The 23,677-nt window shown below is 37.9% G+C and overlaps 1 protein-coding gene across 1 annotated transcript; it reads left to right on the top strand.

Moving 5' to 3' along the window:
- Positions 1-13,749: 13,749 nt before the first annotated feature.
- LOC131326116 (protein SCAR2) lies at positions 13,750-22,364 on the top strand. Its single transcript, XM_058358721.1, has 9 exons — positions 13,750-14,207; positions 15,727-15,890; positions 16,184-16,307; positions 16,409-16,538; positions 17,488-17,549; positions 17,653-21,292; positions 21,381-21,467; positions 21,586-21,690; positions 21,799-22,364. The coding sequence occupies exons 1-9, from the start codon at positions 14,053-14,055 to the stop codon at positions 21,847-21,849; spliced, it is 4,518 nt and encodes a 1,505-aa protein (XP_058214704.1). The 5' UTR covers positions 13,750-14,052; the 3' UTR covers positions 21,850-22,364.
- The last annotated feature ends 1,313 nt before the right edge of the window (positions 22,365-23,677 follow it).

Below are 23,677 nucleotides of genomic sequence, written 5' to 3'. Positions count from 1 at the left end.
TTCTCCGTTCCACTAAGCCAAAAAAACACTTTTTTTGCAATTTTCAAGCTTAAAAATAATGGGCTAATTAAAATATAAAAATATACAATATGAATATTGTTTGAAATGATGCAAAAAAAAATTGAAAAATAATTTTTGTAAGCACATTTTTTTAAACTTGAAAATTGAAAATAAGTACTTATTTTTTAAGAAGGTCAGTAAAACGGTATTGGGCCTAGTAGTGGCCTACGGACCCACGGTTACATTTCTTTCTTTCCCTCCATAATGCAAACTTATTTGATCCAGCCTTGTCATTTTATGCGATTGAGAAACTTGACCTAATGGAATGAATTCCATCCTTTAACTGTCTGTCTACATTGGGCAAGAAAAAAGAGTTGCACCTAACATTCGCTCGTAGGCTACAGCTTGAATAGTAGTAGTATGAGTCATGGAATGTTTTGGTAGGCCCTCTCAGAATTTCTCAGGATTGAACCGGTCAATTGAACAAAATTTCTTTAATAAATCATCAACAAGATTTGTCTTTTCATTATAATCAGAATAAGTAAAAGTGAGGGGATAATGTGTGCGAAATAGATTTCGTAGAAAGTAATGTTCTATAAAATCCAAAAAGCTCATCTCGAGTGATTTGGTAGGCCATCTCAAAATTTCTCAGGATAGAAGCTGTCGATTGAAGATTTGTCGTCTTTAATAAATCATCAACAGGATTTGTCTTTTCAAATCATAATCAGAATAAGTAAAAGTGCGGGGATAATGTACGTGTGCAAAATAGATTTCGTAGAAAGTAATGTTCGATAAAATCCAAAAAGCTCATCCGAGTAATTTTTGAATTTTGCATTTTGCAGTTCAATTTTCATAATGCATTCTCGTAGTAACCATCCTAGAAACTACACGCTCTCAAACGTCTAAAATATGCAAATCTGCATAATGCAAAATGCAAATCCATAGCCGCCAAACAACCTGAGAAGGAAATACTGGTGAACTTCGCTGTGTCCCTTATCACCAATTACTAATTTACTAGTTACAAAAAGTTTATATATTACCACTCACAGTTACATACACACACTTTGCACGAACACGCACACGCACATTCATGTGAGGACCTAATGGTGTACATGGGTTGTGGGTTTTCGCGTGAATGCGAATTAATGTGTGTAGAAAAGTATTTCATAATTGCGTGTGATTGTAGAATAATTTGCTAATTACGGAATATGTCCATCAAATGGGTCCGAAATGGTACAAGGTTAGGTTATGGGTGCCTATTTGAATTGACCCATCGGCCTTGTGTCCATGTCAATTACCCTGTAGTATTGATGCCTCAAATTAATTGCATGGGTTGCAACTTGCAACCCTAGCTCACGTGCACACCCCACCTCATAATTCGGATATGCTGATCAAGCTTGTGGCTCTCGTAGCTAGGTTGATTGATAACCATGATTTTGATGAGACGAAAGAAACTTCTTGTCTGCAAAGTAGTAAAAAAGGAGAAACAGGAAGTACTGTAGTCCATCGTTTGCTTTGATAATCGGATATTCGGGTGAGATTCAGCGAAACAATTGAGAGTTCTTCTTTTTGTTTTCTTTTTAACCGTCGGTGAAAGTTATCTTCGAGCTTGGCAAGTAAAACCCCGTTACTACTACCATCCTCCTATTGTTTACGACACTTTCGAAAAAAAAAAATAATGAAAAGAAAATATTTCCATCTCAGCTGAAGAAATTCTATCCATTGAGTGATCGTTTTTCATTTACTGGTGGGACGTCTGTTTATTTTTTTATACAGTACCCTTGTCGTAGTTAAATCCAATAAAACTTCAAATGCATTGACCAATCTAAAGAAGCAATTAGTACATAAGCCAGGCCCACAAGGGAGAGAGTACATATCTTGCTCAATCGGCGTAAAAATGAATTACTGCTAAGGAAGAGAAACATTGACCTAAACGAACCGAGCAACTCGCGAACTCGGCTCGGCTTGTTAGCGCTCGGCTCAGCGGCTCATTTAGCAAACAAGTCGAGCTTGAGCTCGAGCTTTCAGCACGTTACGACAAAAACTTGGCTCGTTAAGGGAGGCTTAGCTCGATTAAAGAGGCTCATTTAATAATTAAATGACTAAGCACGACCTGTTCTCGAGCTTGACAAAGCTCGGCTCGGCTTGTTTACAGCCCTATCCAAAGCTGGGAAAAGCACAAGATGGTCTGTTCGCTGCTAAAAGGGTTTGGGCCTCAGAATTGCTCGAAAGTGTAAACGCAATCAAGGCCCATTAAATGGCCCACAGGTTTGCTTATTGGATTACCACTTACTACTGGGCCGCTGGGAAGGGTAGAAAGTGGCCCAAATGAAGTATCCAGCATCAGCTCTTCAGCCGTTCAAAGCTTGAAGCAGCTTTCACAAAGGAAATAATCTGTGGGTAGAGGAAAATAAATTGACCAGTGGAGGAATCAGACTCTGCATGTTGAGCTATATGCCGGAAACATAACGATTCGAGCCAGCACATTCGATTTACGAGGCGAGCTATAAAGATGAATGAATGCAAGGAAAGCAAGAAAAACACTCACACAATGACATAAGAGATTTACGTTGCTCGATACACAGGCCGTGTAGCACATCAAGTTTAATTACAGGAGGAGGTAAATGTACGTTATTATACAGAGAAGACAGAACACAGGGAGCGGCCAGTTCATATTTGCATCCCAATTAAGGTGGCGGATATGGGCTTCCCCTAAAGCCCATAGTGTTGTACCCCATCAAGTTATTTCCTTGTTCCAAGTTACTATTCAAAAATCCCATCCACCAACAGTAAGAAAATTCATGGGCCGCGGGCGATGGTTGTGGTGGCCGTGTGGAAATAGTAATTATTGAAGGTGCAGTAGTAGACCAAGTTGGTTGGGGAAGAGGCAATGAATCCAAAACTGAATAGCAATACTGATGACACTGAGAGCTACCAATAGTACTAATGGTCTCTCCAATATTACCATCATAGTTGGAAGTGTTCTTTCCTTCTCTCCGAGCCTCAGCCACGTTGAAAAAAGAGTTTGATTCAGCTTCTCTCTTTTTAGATCTCCTTCTCATGATATGATTTCCAGAGGAGTTCCTCTTCTTGCAACCCAAATTTTTCATAGCAACGCAAGTATAGAGAAGGGGGGGAGGGGGGGAGGGGTTTTTTTATTTTTATTTTTATTTCTGAGGTGTATGTTAATAGGGAGAATTAAAAAGTAACGGTGCAGTTCAAACCCGGATCGTATTGCATCTCAGTTTTTTTCTAATAAAAATCCTTATCGGTAATAGATCGACTCTTTACAAAATCGTACCATCTTAAAAAAGTTGGAACGGATAAAATTACACAGATTGCTCTCGGCATATAAATCATTTCCAATTGAACGGGTGAGGAACATGTGTGTTGACACGTGGTGAGTGTATCTGGAAACATGAGATAGGAACGGCCTCCACTCCGCTAGAGTCTTCTCCCCACCGCACCTGCAGTGCTTTGTTAGGCTTGATTCAATTCATTAGTTTAGTGTTACTACCAATTACTAGTATTTCTGTTACCAATTTATTTCTGTACTACTATTTAGTTTGTTTTACGTAACAATTAAGTAGTGCTAGGAGTAGTGAGATAGGTTAGTTTTCCTATTTTATAAGTAGTGGGTTAGTGGTAGGGGTGTAAATAAACCGAGTAGCTCGCAAGCTCGGCTCAGCTCGACTTGTTAATGCTCGGCTCGGCTCGGCTCGTTTAGTAAACGCGTCAAGTTCGAGCTCGAGTTATCAACTCGTTTAGCAAACGAGCCAAGTGGAGCTCGGCTAGCTCAACTCGTTAAGAAAGGCCTCTGCTCGATTAAAGAAGCTCGTGTAGTAAATGATTAAACTCGACTCGTTAAGTGTAACACCCCGATTTTTCGGGAGCAAAATAAAATACTTTCTTAAGAAAATTTTGCTAAATAAATAAAATTTTCCAAAATACAGTTTAGCTATTACAATCTCAAGATAAATTTACTGACTCAAAATACATTAACTTCAGAGCCGACTCTAGGCTTGATACGGATTCCAAGCATACTTGATCTTTGCTCCTGGTTTTCCTCTTGTCTCAATACCGCTCCACCATTGAATCCTGCATCCGCTGGCAAATTGATCGCCGAAGCAACCAATTTGCCAAGATACAGACATATCCGTGAGTGATAATTCACCCGGTAGAATAATCCAACCCAACTACCCCTCTTACTTTACAGCTAGCAAGCAATAGGATAAATATGGTACAAAGAAGTAAAACAAAGATTTTCCACATAAATTGATTTATTACTATCCATCATCCTATCGTATGATCTAAGATCTCATCCGCGAGATCTTTCCTCCCCAACCGCTAGCCATGTCCCGTCCCATGAGATCAATTCCTTTTGCTGTCGCAGATACATCTAAGTTATGTACCGAGTGTGCATCCCAATAACTACAACAAAGGGTAAGCTTATCATGCCGTTACATAACTAGGGTTCGCCTATCTTATTCACCACTTTACAATCATCACTAGACTCCCGCCAGTATCAATTCATCACTGGACTCTCGCCAGTTTCAATTCCTCAATTATCATTGGGCGTACTTTGCCAGTTCCAAATCATTATATCCAACTCATCACATCTCAAAATCCCGCCTGCAGGCAAAAAAATAAAACTTTCCAATTTATCCATTACCTAACATCATTTAGGTGAATTCTATTTGCATACCACCCCATGTCTCTAGGGTCCAATCTAGCACAATAATCATGATTTCGAAACAAGATAAATAAGGTAAGATTTTATTGGAACAACAATAACAAGATAATATCAAACAAAATCCACGTAACATTTTAAGAGTGTGTCGTTGCTCTTAATCTTGTATGGCCAAAAAGTTAAATATTATTAACGAAAATCTTTATTGATAAAAAAAATTAATCTATTCAATTACTAGTAAGTCTAGGCTTGTATTTTATGAAATTAGATTAACATATAAGTGATAATATAATAATGGAGTCGAAACCGTACACTTAAGTAACCTAAGGGCCTAATCGTTTTAAGTCAATAACTCATTTGGGCCAAATTTCGATATTAAACAATCTCAGGGGTGTAACTGCAATAAGATAACCAGCATAAAATGATTTGGGCTGAAACATTACATTAAATATCTCCAGGGGGTTAACTGTAATTTCTATGTAAATTTTTCCTAAACACACGCCCAAGAACAGTGGCAAACGAAAACAAAACAAGAAACTTGTTTTCGGTTCGTTGGCTGCCGGTTTCGTTACAATTAACAATTAGGACATTTATAAATTTAGGGAGAGGTAGGAGAGGGATTATAATATCTCGAATTCAATCGGGAAAAAAATACGGCAAACGGTTTCGGTAAATGCGAACTGAAAATCCATCTCACTTTTTTTTTTCTCGACCTTCATAGGCGGAGCTCGAACTCCCACTATTTTTTTTTCAGTGGCGATGGTTTTTTGTGTTGTTATTTCCGGAGGGAGGGAGGTATATATAGAGATGGGGTGGAGTGGGATGCAAGGAGGAAGGGGATAAGGTTGTATTTAACGGTTGGAAAAGATAAAAAGGTTAGCCTAAAAATAGGAATAGGGGGATGTTTGGCTTGGTGTGGAGAGAGAGAGAGAGATGAGAGATTTGGTTGGAGGTGGTGAAAAATGTTAAGATGCATGTGGAACACCAAGGTATTAGATTTAAGCTAACGTAGAGTATAATTTATAATTAATTAACTAACTTTATAAAGAAATAATTTTTGTATTAAATTTTAATTTAACTTACTAAAATTTTTGGATCATTATAACATATGGGTAAAAAAAAAATATTGACATATACTAGTCAGTTTAATTATTTAATAAAATTCAAAAATACAAATTTTTATTCAAAAAAAATTAGGGCAAAAATTTTAGGGTCGTTACATTAAGGGCTCGACTTGTCAGCTCAAAATTTTGGCTTGTTTAGAGTTAGTGGATGTTATCATTGGTTGGATAAAAATATAATATCTATGTATCAATGAAAGGAAGTTGAATATTAATTAAAATCTTCTATTGTGAAGTACAGAGATCCGGTTCTCCTCTATGAGAGCCAATCGGAGGTTTTCCCCTCTCGAAGTGGGACTCTTCTCTCCCTTTCTTCTATTTTTAATTTCTGTTACGAGAAAGTTCGGAACATTTAGAGGTGCAATATTTTGAGGCCGAGAGATCTGTCTAGATTCTCTAGAACATGGCCCATTCTAAAGCCATATCTCTAAGTCATTCCCCGTTTCACTTTCTAAAATAAGTACTTAAAAAATAAAGATCTATTTTCAAGCTTAAAAACAATTTTTAATTTTTTTTTATAGGTTTGATAGATTTCGATCTATCAAATAAGATCCATATTGCATTTTTTTTTATTTCGTTAAATCTATTATTTTTAAGATTGAAAATTACAAATATGTACTTATTTTTTAAGGGGCCAAAGCGGAACAACCCCCTTTACATGTTGGGCCACAATTAGCCCAAGGTTGGCTTGTTCGAATGAGGGCCTGATCTCTTCACAGCATTGGGCTCATCTAGCCCATATGTTTGGAGTCCCACCCTTAATCTCTATAGATTAATTAAAAATAATAATCTCTTTAGAGCCAAAATGGAAACAAAACGAAATTTGCCATCAATAACACCTGGAGTTTGTAGTTAGAATTCCAATTGACAGGGACAATAGAGTTGGGTACTTGGGTCGGCCTCAGGCCCACAACCAACCTAGTATAACGCTACATTGCCCTTTGCAGCTAGCTAGGACAACTACTACTATATATTGTCTTCATGTGTGAGAAATGATTGGTGGTGGGACAAATGGAAATGAAGCTGTATTAATTAACAGCAATATTAGTACTGAAGCCATAAAAAGTTAAAACATATAGTTGTAGACTATTAAGATGGTGAAAGGATTCGGCTTCCCTGTGGTCCAAACCCGGATCGTAAGAAGCAATCGTACTTCAATCATCCATCCTAACAATTATTGGTGTAGATTTGATAAACGCTTGTACCAGCCAGAGTTTTTTGAAGGTTCGAAATTAAACGAAGGAGTCCAAACCAAACCAATTTAGGCTAATCTAGTTTACCACCATAACTATTGTAGTGGTAGAATGCATTTCATTACATGACAAATAGGACACATTCTATCAATATATTAGCTACACATCTCATATTTTCCATTTATTAAGATGATCACCAAAGTATATCAATAATTAAGATGTCATGATGTACGTAGTTGTTATTCTTTAGAAATATGTACATACTTTCCTACCGATCAGTAGAAAAGAAACTGTGATGTTGAAAACACCCTTTACCACATCAGTGCCTCGTGAATTTTGTGTAATCTGAATTCAAAAATTGAGGGCAGATTTAGTGAAATCCTAGCTGCCTTTACATTTATCATAAAAATGAGTAACTGGTCATTTAGGTTTTTCATTTTATAGTTTCCATTTATTTAAGCGTAATATATAGTTCCAAAAACAGCGTCCGAAAAAAGGACTAACATTTAAATTACCCCTTATTTAATCAATAGCATTATTGATACTGCACCCACAACTCTCGAATAGGACCAATCTGTATGGAGGGCTCGTGGTACCAACGATGATCGTAGGGGTACTTTTTAATTAGTGCATCTTCAAACTCAGATTAATCAATTTTTTAAAACTCGTTGAGAGAACATGAGATGGTGCGGGATTTTTATTTTTATCAAATCCTGATATCATATCAAATGATTTCTATATCTCAACTTGTTGTGTCCCAATTAGCCCCCAAGATTGGCTCCCTCGAAGGAGGGCCTAAGCTCTTCCTCACCAATCTTGGGATCATCTAGCTAGCCTCTTCTGTTCATGATCCATATCGAGAATATTTTTTTTTCTAGACTTTTGTTTGGTTTGTTATATATTATTAGTATGTCTGGACAAAAGAAATCCAAGAAATAAAAGTTTGTGACAAAAAAACTTTTAAAAGTCCATTAAGAGCAAAAGGTTTTTTCGATTTATTTTTCGCTTTTATAAAAAATTCCTGTTAGCTTAATGTTTTTTTCTTTTTCTAACTCATTAATAAAAGTTCAAAAAATTACTAAAAAAAATCATTCAGTAACAAAGCTAGGCCAAATCACCCAACTTTCCATTTCCCTATTTTGGAGTCTCACCCTTCAGTTCATCTCTTTACTCTTCAAGGTTGTACTTACACTGCAAGAAAAACTGAATTAAATGGCGTTTGGAACACGGCTGAACCTTTTAAACGGCGTTTTTAAAAACGCCAGCAAAACTTTTACCCCGGCGTTTTTTAAGCTCCGGAAATATACGACGATGGCTGCGTCCCCGATGCTTGGTATAAAATGCCTCTGAACATTTGGCGGCGTTTAACAAGTTTTTAACTAACGGTGTTATTCAAGCGCCAACAAACGTACTATTCCTTGTAGCGTAAAATTCTCTGTGTAGGGGACAAAGAGAGATGAGTTGGCCACAATAACCAACCTTCTGTTATAGCCCTACCCTACATATTGCCCTTTGCAGCTTGTAGAAGTATTGTTTTCACGTGATTGATGGTGGGACGCAGTTAGGTCACATAATTTGTCTATGCTTTCGAAAGCGCGAGTGAGAGCACGAAAAAGTTTTTGAAGCATATCCTAAACTAATAAAAATCTAGAGAGCAAGGATATATTGAGAACACGATTGCGAGACATTTGAATGGATTATGTGACTTAAGGTGGGGACACAATTGAGGAAACGGAGCTGTGTAACTGGATTAATGAAGCCATGAGAAATTTGCAAATATGTCTTCTTAATATGGTGGTGGAAGGATCAGACTCCTTTACGATGATCAAAAAATAGAAAAGGAAAATCAGACTCCTCTACGAGTGAAACCCGAACAGCAAGAAACAGTTGTATTAGGACCACCCATTTGGGCAGTATTGGATATTTGGTACAATAATGGGAGTAATCTGTATGAAGGGCTCACGGCTCACGGCTCACGGGACCATTTCATGATCGATATCTTTCATTACTTGAAATCCGTCGAGAACGTCAGACGATATTTGATTTTTAATTTTACCCTCATGTTAAACAATATCCGATTAATATGATTTTCGGTGTTACCATTGATTTCAATGAGTTCTAAAACATGAACTGTTCCGCTAATATTCCTATTTTTTAAGTACGTGTTTCCCATAAGAGGATTTGTATCCTATTATTATTAGAGTAAGAGAGTGTTCCACTTTTTCAAAAAGTGAATTTTTAAAAAGGATGGTAAATTTTAAGTCCAAAAATTATGTGTTTACATAAATAATTTTTCTACCAATATGGATCTTTTTAGTTTACATAAATAATTTTTCTACCAATATGGATCTTTTTAGATAGATTTCATTGAGATCTTTTATACGGTGCAAAAAAAAATTAAAAAATTATTTTTCATTTTGATTATATTTGAGTTTGAAAATTGAAGAAAAAGAACTTTTATAAAAAGAAGGGTTAATGGAACACCCTCTAATTTTTTTTTTAAAACCTGTATCCCATTTAATTGCTCTTCACTAAAACATGCCATAACTACCCCTCCTTTCCCCCTTTTGTTTTTCGTCATTATTACAAATTGAATGACTTTTTCCTTATCCCTAAATTTAATTAGTTAATTTATTATATCTCCAAATTTAATTAGATAATTTATTATATGTCCAACATCATCAAAACATGAAACCTTAAATTCAGCGAATCCAGGTTCCATCAATTTAAGATATTACATCGTCGGCCAATGGAGACCGTTTCAATTTGATGGCTGCTTCGTTCACAAGGGTGAAAGCCAACCCACAAATGAAATCGAGGCTTATAAGCTAAGTAAGATTTTATGATTATGTCTACATATCTATTCATTAAAAAGTCGTGGTAACATCATTGTATTGTACGGTAATGTTTTGCTCTCATTTTTATAGTATTATGTTACACATTCCAAGAAACGTACATTAATTAGATCGTATTTGGAGACGAGATCCTTCTGTGCCCGAAGGCATAACAGACTGTTGTGTCATCTATATGGGCCTCGTTCTGATCGAGCTTAAAAATATAATCCGAATAATTCGCTTTTGCATATCTTGCCTACAATTATCTTGCAAAAATTTAAGTCAATCGGACGTCGTTAACCTAACGAGAGAATCACTTTTTTTTTTCACTGTAAATTAACGTAAGTAGAATTTCAAAAATACGCAGCAGGATATATAATTTGGTTTCTTCGTTAAGCTAATGTTGTTGTCTGATGAAGTTGGTTGATTTTTTAAAAGTTAATTTACGCGCCGCGACCTCTACAAAGCGAACAATTCAAATCATGTTTTCGAGCTCTAAAGTTTAGACAAGAGCTCATATGCAAGGGCCATATCCATTAGGACCGTTACATTATATATAGAGAGAGAGCATGAACGATTTTTTGTTCATGCCCCTCCTCCCCGTTTGTTTGATTCTTAACGGGTTGTTTATGTCTTTAGATTGACAAAAGTCCAAATATTTGGCTCACTGCCCCTCTGGCTAGGCTAGGCTACTCGGCACCGTCGGATGACTAAGACCGACTTTCAGAAGAAGATTCTGTTACTAACATATTTACAGACTTGCTAGCTAGTTATGTGGTAGTCGTTTGTCGACAAAGAAAAACGAAACTAACCACTCTCAAATGAAGAAAAACAAAAAGGCTGTGTTGAAAGGAAGAAGCCAGGAAGGACAGTTGATTGGAAAGGAAAAAACTGAAAGCATCCAGTGAAACTTTTGACAGGCCAACCAATTCATCTACTCTTGGAAAAGAATTCAACCATTCAGAAATTCGGAAGAATCCTCACCAGACAAAAGGTGCACGATGATAGTTTCCTAGCTCAGTGTCCTCTTGCTTCTTTAACGATAGGGTACGTACGTACCTCCACAGACATTGGGAATCACATGTGAAAAAGGTGATTTTGCAGATTCGCATAACGAAATGACATAAAAAAAAGTATGGTTATAAAAACGGAGAGAGTAAAAATCAATTACTTTATTTTGCTCCATAAATTAGTCATATGTTACCTCAGCAATAGTGATCCTTATCACCGAATGGATCAATGAGTACCTAGATAAGTATTTGGGGTTCATTGCTCATTGATCGAGTTTGCGTTCGAGCATATATACCGTTTAGCACTAGTGGAATATGGTGGAATAGTAGCTGTAGCCTCGACGTAGGTACAGTATGATTCTCTATAGATGCCTATGTGGTGGTGAGTGTAATACTCCCTGGCGAATATGTGAAGTGACCTATTTGCATATTTAGAAATAGTGATTCTTAGTGCATTTCAAAATCTTCAAAATCTCTTGGAGTGATTTTTAAGCAATGAGACACCATCCCATTTTGGCCTTTTGGGAAAAAGCTTAAAATACTCATAAATTTGTTTGTCCACTCTTTTATTTTATTATAAAAGGAAAAAGTAAGTTCTAAAAGTTAGTCTGGTTGGTTGGTGGATTTGCTCACTACACAAGTTGACCTGGGTTCGATTTTTTAGAACAGACTGCAAAAAAATAATTTAATGCAATTTTTTTAATCACAGCGTGGATAATCAGCTTTTGATCAAACCAGTGAACATGAATTAAAATACCTATAAATTGACCTAGACACCCTGACCGTTAGAAAAAAGTGGGTAGAAACCTAATACCTGATAAAACAACTTTGCTGATGTGTGAGACACAGAGATACTTCCACAAGTGGGGTCCATGTGGAAGCTTTAGCTTAAACCCTAATCATATAACTATATATATAATTCATGCTTTTTTCTGGTAATAACTACTGTAGTATTAAATTGTATTTAGACAACTACTACTCGTGTAATAGAAAATTGTGAACATGGACTTTAATATGGAAAGCCATGAATTCATGAAACCACACAATCACGCTTGGTCACCTATTCACGACGTGGGCCTATCACTACAATATACAGTATAAGTCAACTGTCATTCTGTCAATACCATCGAAATGATCTCTTCCGTTGATTACTTCCTTCTTATGGTGTCCACATTTACATTTGATTTGACAACACACTCTTTTAGCTCACAATTTAAAAAAACAAAAAGCAAAAAAAAAATATTGATGAGAGGCAATTAGAGTAGCTATTAAGAGGTACTAACAAGCAATACGTGCGTCAAGTGAGAACATGACAATAAGTAAATGGCTTGTTTTTTCAAAGTTCACAGGTTCGAGTCTCATTATCGATAAGATAACTTGTAAAGTTTCTTTTTCTCGTTAAAAATTTCACATACCAAAATAAGTGAGATGCGTATAAGTTGGTCGAATTCTCCATTTGTTTTCTAAAAGAGAAAATATTTACCATCAAGCAATGCAATGACTACTAGTTCTCGATCGGCGGGACGTTGATAGAAACTTATGTGTAATTGACATCTCACAAACCTAGAAAACACAGAGGGGGAGAGGCCCACTCAATTTAAGATTTTGTATTATTGCACTATATTTGAAACTTAATTTGCAAGTTTGACTCGACTAAACTAGCAATATTATACACGCTAAATAAGTCATAAAATTGCTCCAAGCGTTTCACCAAATAGGATGATGCTATGGTGTTTCCGGTTATTTTGAAAACACCGTAATTTTTTACATAATCGATCATTACAAGCATAATCAAGACCAATGATATGTATAACCAAGGCCTTACAAAGACATAATTCCTAAAGTCCCCACAAAATGTTGGTGACCACCATAGCATTTCTCTTCCACTATATATTTTGTGAAGAATCTATAGCCCGGTTGATGGGGATCAATGAATAAATCGTTGTCGTACGCAATGAAAAAGACATCGATAATAACTCTTACATGTGTGACTTTAATGCGAGAACTCATCGATTATGGATTTGTAACAATTAAGTACTGAATTTCCTTATTATTATTATAAAATATTTCCATGCATGATTTTAGATAAGATTTCGACTCCACTAATCTTTTCTATGTCCGTCCCTGATAGAATCCGGGACGAGTTAAGAGTTCCTAACTTCCTATGGTCGCCCTTAGCGGTGCAAACAAACCATGCAAGCAAAGCAAATTTTGTAATGTTCGAGCTCGAGCATAAACTTTAGTTTGAACTCGGCTCATTTGTAAGATCCAAGTCCGATTCATTTACTGAAAGAACCTATACACATAAGTCAAGTTGATCTTTGGAGAGTTAAGCTTGACTTGTGTACTACGCGGGCTCAAAACTTGAGCAACTCGCTCAATTATTCGTCTTAATGAGTAAAGTTGGTTTGCAGCTCTAATCACACTACAAAAAAATTTACTTCATCTGTCCCATTTTATTTGCTCACATTTTCTTTTAAGCTGTTCTAAATTGTTTACAATTTTTCAAAATTAGCAACCACCTAATTGCCAAAGTTTCAAATTTTACCCTTTTAGTTTTGAGTGGAAATAAATACTAAGTTTGACACAAATCAAAGGGGGTATTTCTTGATATCTAAACACTTATCAATCCAAAGATTTTGAGCTAATAAAATAAAAAAAAATTCGTAATGCACGAACAAATTGAGACGGACGGAATACTACAATAAGCAAACGAATTGGAACGAAATATTACAATGAGCAAACGAATTGAAACGGAGGGAATACTACGTCACTATGTATTTTTGTTGAAAGCATACACTTTGAGATGCTCCTACATGATTCCATACAACGAGGGGCCACGTAACCCGGCACGATGCCCGCTCTATACATTCCAGGCGTATTTTAGGCTTCTTTCATTCCCCACTAAACTAATTCCAGAGCTTAATTTCGTTTTTCACTCCCACAGTAAACACCAGAGTCTCTCTCTCTCTCTCTCTCTCTCTCTCTCATCCTGTCTGTCCCTGCATATTCATTGCCACCGCTCCCCAAGCCCAATTATAGCATAAAAATCTATCCTCTCTCTCTCGATCGACATATACATACAAAATTACGTTATACGTATACATTCAGCAGGTGATTCATGGTGGGAAATGTAATGTACGAGTTGAAGTTAGGATAGAGAAGCTGAAGAGAGCTAGGGTTTATTGCAAAACTTAAAGAGAAATGCCATTGACGCGGTACCAGATACGGAACGAGTACAGCTTGGCTGATCCGGAGCTGTACAGGGAAGCCGACAAGGATGATCCCGAGGCCCTCCTCGAAGGCGTCGCCATGGCCGGCCTCGTCGGCGTCCTGCGCCAGCTCGGCGACCTCGCCGAGTTAGTCCCTCTCTCTCTCTCTCTCTCTCTCTCTTGGTTTCTTCTTCTACTTGGTTGAATTGTCTGTTTTGAATTGGTACTACTATTAAGCTTTGAATTTGAGTGAATGCTATGTAATTAGGACTGAATTAGACTTGTCTAGTGGTAATCGGACAATCGAGGTGAATTTTGCTTGGGAATAAGTATGAGATCTGTTGGAAGTGGAAGGTTTAGGGTTTGGTAGGACTTGACATTTAATGGAAGTTTGATTCTGGTTGTTTTGTAGGAATCAGTACCGAATTAGTAGATTTAGGGATAATTTCATTTCTATTTTCGGGAATTTTATTTTAGGATGACTGCATGAGAAGACTTGAGCTTGTTAATTAGTACAACTAGGATGCAAAACTATCCACGAAATTTGGATTGGGAGTTTGGTTCTCCGAGAGGCCTGCATTCCTGAATTTGGAAAGAAGGGGCAGTAAAGAATAACGAAATGAAACTGAGAAAACAAAGAAATAGACGGTTTTTGTGGATGCCATGGGAAGGTTTGGCATGACATGTGTTGAAATTAATGCGGGGAAATCAAAGTTATGTTTTTGGTAAACCGCATTTTTGCATTTGATTGTTGTGTATTTTAATTCTTCTGACAGAAGTTAATGAGTTGAAAATTTTGCGGGATTTTCTTTCGTATGAGTTTGTTGGGATGCTTCTGTTAGGGTTGATACTGGCCTCGGAGTCTGTTTCACCCGGATAGATTTCACTGTCAGGGTCAAATTCTCTGGAGTATGCGTATATGTTTTTATAATGAATCTTTGTGCTGCTGTTTACATTGCTTTTTTATACAATGAGCATAGTATGCTGGCGGTCAATTGTCTACTAGTTCAGCTCCCTTGTTTATTGATGTTTGGAATTTGAACTAACTGAGCTGCTAAGAGATGGGTTTGCTGAAGCAGCCCTAGGCTGCCATCTTCTGGTACCTTAAGTGGCCAAGTTGGCTAGAGTTTGGCTTCTTCACTTGTACAAAACTGAGCTTTTATGAGCCCCTTTTCTGGCATAACCTGATAATTTCTATGTATTTGAACTCATATGAGAATCATGATTTTGTGACATGATGTCACAGATGTGGATTTATCGTACAATATTTGATGAGCATGCAACATGAGATATGCTTCTATGTTCCATTAGTATGGAATTTACTTTTCTCGTGATATGTTGAATATTTGCATGCTCCATTGTAACTGTGATGCATAATGCACCTGGAAACAAGCATGTGATCTATGATGTCTCAACTCTTTGCACCAAGAATCTCACTATGGTCAAGATAATAGCAACTGTCGCTTGGTCCTTCTTAACTGATCATCACTTGTGGTTCCCATTCAAATTTTGTTAAATTCATGCACACTAAGGCTATGTCTCGTCTTTCAATCTGATCCGTGAGCCTAATTTTGTGGTCACAACCCACTCAATTCATGCCTGTTCTACTTAATATGTAGAGTTCTAATCTGTTGAATCTCATATATTGGTTTCTTGAGCTCTGAAGGTTTGCTGCGGAAATATTTCATGATTTGCATGAAGAAGTGATGGCTACTGCTGCAAGAGGCCATGGTCTAATGGTTCGTGTTCAACAGCTTGAGACAGATTTTCCTTCAATTGAGAAGGCATTCCTCTCCCAAACCAGTCCATCTTTGTTCTTTTATGATCCTGGTTAGAATTCTTTCCTAGCACAAGTGCTCATTTAAAATATTGCATCCTTGGTGGAAACCATCAATTGAATACTTACTCATGGTAATTTTGTCCAGTATCCAGTCCACCAATTTTTTGATTTCTATTTTTGTCAGCTGAACTTCCCAAGATTGATTATGCTTATATTAATCCTTGAAGTACTGTCATTTAGTCTACTAATTACCACTTCTCTTGTCTGGACATCAACTAAGGAAGGGCTTATATGACATGTCAGAGGTAATGGTAATGGTGATGTGGATATTTTGTTATTGCAGGTGTTGAATGGCATCCTAATTTACGTATGGATCAAAATCTGATCACGCGGGGAGATCTACCTCGATTTGTTATGGACTCCTATGAAGAATGTCGGGGTCCACCTCGGTTATTCCTTCTAGACAAGTATGACTTTTTGAAACAGGCGTACTGGGGCTGTGTCAGATTGAGAAATGCATATCCCTCTTATTGAATGAAATCTATCTTGATTTACATTGTTTTGACAGGTTTGATGTTGCGGGTGCTGGAGCCTGTTTGAAGCGCTACACTGATCCATCATTCTTTAAAGTAGAGTCATTATCCTCTGGAATGACAAAAGCAGAAGTTCATAGGGAAAAGAAAATCCGCAAAGCTAAGGTCTCTCTCTCTCTCTCTGGGGACTGCAGAGGTTGTACAATTTTTTGTTATGTAGTTATCATTAATAGTGTCCATTCTAGTTTTTGAGTTTTAACTTTAATTCCGAACCAGTCGGGGAAAAGGCTTCCACATCCGAAGGATTTGATATGTTACATCTATGCAGTTACTTATAATTGGAGTGAAGACTTGGTTTCCTCTCACTGGAGAGGTGGTAAACTAAAGATCACCACTGAAACTGATTGATGGTTATGTAGACATTTGCACCCCTTGGGCATTTAGCGGCATATACTGATATAAATCACTTTTGTAACATTGGGGTGCTAATGAAACTCATATCTACCTTTCTTGAGGGCATGATTGATGGTCCCTACACGGTGGGTAGATAAAATGTTAAAGAAGTAATGCAGGCTTATGACACCTGGTCGAGCCATCTTTCAAGAACTGTTTGGTCCTTCAGTCCTTCAAGGCATCCTACATATTGTGTTGAATGTTGAGGCTCTCCTTGTATGGTAGACTTGTGGTAGCTATATTGAGGCATTACTTAAGGTTAAGCCTGCCGGCCTGGTCTGGTCTGGTCTCTCTAGACATATGACTCATAACTCGAGACTTACCATCAATCGCCATCTGCAACATAATGGTATCATTTGTTTAGTAAAACCAATAAAGATTACGAACTTGGTTAGGATAAAGTTATAAACTCATTTCTTGTTTTGTTATTGATAGTCTGGAATGTATCTTCTGATCTTTTAACAAATTTGAGTTTTATACCTTGTACGTTGATGCTATCTAATCTCCATGTAATGGTTATATGCCTCAATTCTGCATCTTATTTGTACCATCAATCTAGAACTGTCACTTCTGTTTGTGGCTTTGAATCAGCTCAGTCGTCTTCTGCTAAAAGCTTGTGAATATAGGTTTAAGACTTGAACTTCTTCTTTACCTTTGGCAGAAGAAAGGATCACGCTGGAGGAATGGAGAAACCCCGGAGGTTCTACCAGTATCACATGCCAAGTGAGACCAGTAAATCTGTATTGGTGCATGAGTTTCGTTTCGATTGTTTCAATGCACCATGTTTATCTGTAAAATATCAATTACAGATTCATTGCTAATGCAGGCTGCATCAATTATTTATGGAGGAGAGCGTTGAGGATTATATTAGTGACCCTTCACGCCGTGTGAAATTGAAGCGAAGGCTGAATGGATTTCCATTTGACTCAAAGACTGGGAAAAGTTACATGGAGAAATTCTTGAAGACTTCTACACCAGATCATAATGTTCGCGATATCTCTGTCCACTCATCTCCGTTAAGATTGCCATCCAATAGTAATGAGGAATCAGGGATTCAAATACTTGAAATCAGTACAGTGAATCCTGGGAAAGAATTACCATGGAGAAAGAGAAGCCCACGGTCGTCTCCTGATGCAGAGAAGACTAGACGAAACTATTCCATCGATGAGTTAAATGAGGAGGGCGATTACGGAATTTTAGAAGTGCCAAACCCAACCCATATTTCTGAAACAGATACTGTTCATGAAGATGAATATGAGAAGGGAATTGTAGCTGACAGGGAAAGGAAAATAGAAAGCAGTGTGGATGGTTACCAATCTGATGATATTGCAAGTGAAGTAGAGAATTACATGGATGCCCTTACAAACATGGATTCAGAGATGGAAACAGATACCGAGTGTAGAGCCAAGAACGGTCTGCATAGCTTGAATACAGAGAATGTGGTGATGAATTCTGATGCAAATGTGGAACTACAGTATCTTCAAGCTCATTTTTCAGATTCCCAATCAATAGAAAACTCTACTGCCACAGATGACGAGAACAGCTCATCCAGAAAAGGATTATCTAGTTTCTCATGTTCTGATTCTCTGAGCAACTCAGCCGAGAATGCACCATCTGATGGTGATGTTTCAGCTAATATTCTTCCATCTACTGGATCTCGTGAAGCTGAGAGTGTTTCATCTGACCAAGCTGCAGAGCGCATGGTCTCCAATGGTGTTTGTACCGGGGTATCTAGTTTCTGTCTTTCTGATTCAACTAATTTACCTGTAAATTCAGGAAAAATTTCAATGGAAGGTGAATCAGTGGGACTAGAATCAGATGAAATATATTCTACACACAACGAACTTAACACTGGATATCTTGGTCGAGATGAAAATACAGCATGTCTGGGTGATAATGAACCCTGCGCTTCTAGTTGCTCTGATGGTCCATCCCAAACAAGATATGATTTTCTCCCTGAACTGTCCTCTGAAAACCATTTTGTGTGCAAGTTAGATAACGAGAATTCACATGTTTTATCTCATTCTTCTGGAAAGCAAATCAGTGAAAATTTGTTGGATAATGTGGTTCAAGCAGAATATGGAGAAGATGAATGTCCGGAAATTTTCATTGACAATCCATCGCGTTCAGTTGCTTCAGAACTGGAAACTTGGCATCCATACATTAAGCCTGATGGCATAGTTTCTGAAGCAGATGATGTTCCTCCATTGTCTGGAGAGAGAGAAACTAGCTCAATCCCTGAAGTATATAGTCCACAGGCTACTGATATAACAAAGCAACAGTTTCCAGGAATATCAGAAACTGATCCCACTCTTGAACTTGATTCAGCGGATGTGGGTTTTCATAATTATGAGGAGGAAAATCTTGATAAGGCTACCAATGCAGCAGATGATGAAGAAATTGGTGAATCTCTCCGTTATACACATATATTTGGGGAGGATGCTGCTGACCTTGAATTGCCGTCAGATCTACAAAACTCTCCAGATCCTCCACCTGTTCCTGCTGTGTGTCTAGATGACGCCACAATTGAATCTGTTCTTTCAGAGGGGTTGGCTGATGAAGCTGTTGCCAGCGCTTATATTGATTGTAATGGGGGTGAAGGAAAAGCTTTATCCGGAAGTCCCACAAAATTGCAGGAAGAATCTAATCCTATTGTTCAGGATTTACATGCAAATGGTATGGAAATCAACGAGCTTTATTCTCAAGAGCATTTTCAAGAATCTGGCTCAGAAAAAGAGGTGGATCAACAAGGGGTCGCTTTATCATTTTTGGACTCTGTTATGTTAAGTACGGTCTCTTGTGATGAGTCCAATTCGGAAGTTCTCAGTAATGTTCCTGACCCGGCTATGGCTGCACCATCCAGAAGCTTGCAGATTGTTGATGCTGCTACTGTCTCCTTGTCTTCGGATCTTCATGACCAACAATCGGAATTGAAATCTGCTCAGCTCAGTAATTTACTTGAGGATGCAGAAGATGATCAAAAGGTTGAGTTACAAGATGATCAATTTGATGTGGCATCCTGCTGTGACCAAGATGATGTGCCAACTGTTAATGAGCTACCGAGAAACAGTTTACAGACTGTTTATGCTTCCACCGTCCCACTGTCTTACGATCAACATGACCAACTATCAGAATCGAAATATGCTAAGCAGATTAATATTGTTGAGGATGCAGAAGATGATGTATCTTCATATGACTCTCCTATTGCAGAGCTCAGACCTCCTTTGGAACAAAAGTCTGATTTGCAAAAAGATCAATATGATGTGGCATACCGCTGCGGCCAAGATTCAGAATCAAAATCTTCCCATGAGATTATTGTTGTTCAGAATGCAGAAGATGCTGCATCTTCACGTAGCCATCATATTGTGGAGCTAAAAGCTCCTGTGGAGCAAAAGGTTGAACAAGATGATCGATTGGATGTGGAATCTCTCAATCCAGACAAAGCAACGTCTGATCCAGTGATGGAGTTGATGCAATCTCCAAACCAAGATGATGCTTCATTCGGATTTTGTGTAGCACATCCTCCGAGCGAACCTTCAGTGTTAGAGTTTTTACCGCAAGTTGATGTCTCTAATAAAGCAAAGGAGCTATCATTTTCAGCTCCACCTTCTTTTGGCCAGCTTCCTGAGGTATCTCAAATCAATTTGGATGAGATGCCCCCATTACCACCTCTTCCTCCAATGCAGTGGAGAATAGGGAAGGTCCAACATGCTTCCCTAACTTCGAAAAGAGATTTGGGAGAACTTAATTGTGGTTCGTTTCCGCCATTATTGATGTCTACAGCTGATGACAACACTCAACTGGGCCATCTAGCTGCAGTGGATGAGATTGCCCAACCTTCAATTCCATTTTTGCAACTCTCAGCTTCCAAAGGTGAGAATTCTCAACATAGTTATGAGAACTTAGCGGGCGATATGATGCATTCCAATCCATTATCATTGCAAGGTACAAACGGTGAGCTTGATATCCCAACTTCAGGTAGACCCCAATCCACGAATCCATTCTTGGTACCGCTAACCGTATGTGGGGTGAGGTCAGAACATGGTTTCGGTGCTTCTGAGGGAGAAACAGCACAACCTAGTACAAATTCACTATCACCAGCAACCAATATTCAAGATGCAGTTCCGGCAAATCCTCTGAAGTTTATACCAGAGGAACTGGACCATCCTTCGCATGAATTAGCGCCAGAAAGAAGTTTGAAGGATGATAAACTTCAGGGTACATCTGTAGTTTCGGAGGGGAAAGCGATAAATCCTCTAGAAACTACATTTTCACCACCAATGATGCAGGTTCATCGGCCGCATAATGTTTTATTGCATTCAGAGGAACAAACTACTTGGTCATTGAGTATGTTCACTCCACTTCCGCCTTCTGAAGATGGAAATCCAAATGGTAATCGGCCGACGAAACTTCCACGACCTCGAAATCCTCTCATCGATGCTGTCGTGGCCCATGACAAAAGCAAGGTAATGGTTTTGGTTTTCTTATTTTTGCCTGTTTTGTTAATGCGCACAATATCAAGAGTGGGGCGTGCTTTAACGGTGAGTTGTGCAGTTGAGGAAGGTAACGGAACAAGTTCAGTCTCATGTTGGAGAGCAGATCGAAGAAAGAGATTCATTACTGAAACAAATACGAACCAAGGTAAAATTAACAGCCCCCATGCACACACAAACACATATTGCATTTAGAGTATGTTGCAGTTGTTGTATGACATAAATATGTTTGTGCTGATGATGGAATTCGGTGTTGGTTTCATCAGTCTTTCAATTTGAAACCTGCGGCCTTGACGAGACCTAGCATTCAGGGTCCTAAAACCAATCTAAAAGTTGCTGCCATTTTGGAGAAAGCTAATGCCATTCGCCAGGTCTCTCTCCCTCCATCTCTATTACAGTTTAATCGCGTACATAATTCTTTGCATCGGTTGTAATAGGATGCATTTAACATTGGAAATTCCGTGCGCTTTTTGAAATAGGCATTTGCTGGAAGTGATGATGATGATGCCGACAGCTGGAGTGATTCGTAATATACTTTCTAGGACTGCCATTGCATTGAGATCAAGTGTTCGAATATTGTGATTCTTGAAGCTTCTTAGGGTTTCGGCTCTCTGGTTATTGCCATTTAGGTAGATGGGGAGTATCTATTTACTTCTTGTGAATAGTTCCTGCAATTTGCAGTATTCTTTTCCTACACTACTGTAGCTCCACGTAATCTCTCTCTCTCTCTCTCTCTCTCTCTCTCTCTCTGATGTAGTTATTTTACTAGGTGTATAAGAAGTGTCCCCATAAATCCTGTTTACTTTCATCATATACAAGGTACAGCATGCCAGCGCCTTATCATTGATGTTAAAAAAAGAAGGCCGCAGCAGCACATTACCATTCAATCCCTTTTTAGATTTTGGCGGGTGTATATTGCATTGAGGTGGCACAAATGTAACTGTAATATATCGTGTGTGAGCTTCTTTACCTATAGTAGACAAATGTTGTCAGTACTTGTATTCATTTATAGAGCTTGTCAAGGCTGCAGGTGGTACTTGTATTAGTTTATGAGTCTTTTGATCATTGTGTCATTGTGGGTTCCTGTATTCAAGCTGAAAGACTACAAAGAAATGAAAGGTTTGCTGCTCTCCAAAAGTAGCAGTTAGGTGGTTCGAAAAGAAGTGTGATCTTGCTGCTTGGTGCATTTTTGGAAAGAGAAAATTAGAATCCTGATGATTGGCTCTTGATGCAGGGGCAGCGCTATCACAAGTTCACAAAATGTGGTTTATATGTTTCAGCAACCATCCTTTTCTTTTTCGTTGAGAAAGGTCTACCAGATCATGTACATAAAATGGCTGGAATTTAGGTGATATCGTAGGCCAAGTGATTAATTGACTGCATTTCATGACTTTTCAAATGTTCCAAAGACGAGCAATGTTATTTCGCTTCTCTTTGTTTGTTGGAGTAGTTATGAAGAGAAAAGGGAAATGGAAGGTCCAAGCAATGGAGGGATGTTGTACCACGAGGTACAAGACTAGAAGCCATGCGCGGTACATTGTGTGTGGACGGTGCTACTGGGTCCTTTCTTTTCTTTTTATCAAATGAAAAAGGAGTGTCGTGTATCGCACTTTGGTTCCTTCATTTCATTTTTTTTTTTTTAATCACCTTCATTTCATTTGATATCTCTTCTTTCTATCAAATGAAAACAGAGGGCCGTGTGTCCCACATAGTTCGTATATCGAGGCATGGACAGGTCGATCCATACACTCAACCATCTAAAAATCATGCATATATGGTTCACTAATAAAGAGTCCTCGAAGTGAATTCAATGAGGCCACTAGATTTAGCTTATTTTGAATGTAAAAGTAACACATCTATTGTTTTCATAGTATAAAACCATTTGGACCTACACTCAATTGAAATGATTGGGAGATTAATCTATTGTTTTCATAGTAACAGAGGAGATTCCAACAAAAACAAAGTCTGAACTTTCCTACTTTCAAGATACGACACAACTGAAAAATTGGAGGAACTTATAAACGAACCAAGCTACATGCATATGCATGGGCTTTCTCCTTGGAGCCTACTATCATATGTATTTTAGCTAGCTCAAAGCATTATAGAAGGAAAAACCCTCAACTTTCATTAATATTCTAGTATCCGGTCAAAATAATTCATCACGTACACCAAACATTAAAAAAATAATTAACTAATGGAATCATAAAAATTGTATTACATCACTTTTCAATAGTAACGAAAAGTAACACTACAGTTCTTGCCTAATGTGGGAGAACTATACACTACGCAGTGAGATTTTTCTTGGATCAGATTGAAGGGGATTAATCACTAACAAAATTGTCTATGTTTCCTCAGTCC

This window comes from Rhododendron vialii, chromosome 5a, assembly GCF_030253575.1.
Source record: "Rhododendron vialii isolate Sample 1 chromosome 5a, ASM3025357v1".
NCBI lineage: Eukaryota > Viridiplantae > Streptophyta > Magnoliopsida > Ericales > Ericaceae > Rhododendron > Rhododendron vialii.
The sequence above is the reverse complement of the archived record's forward strand: the minus strand, read 5'-3'. Positions and strand labels throughout refer to the sequence as shown.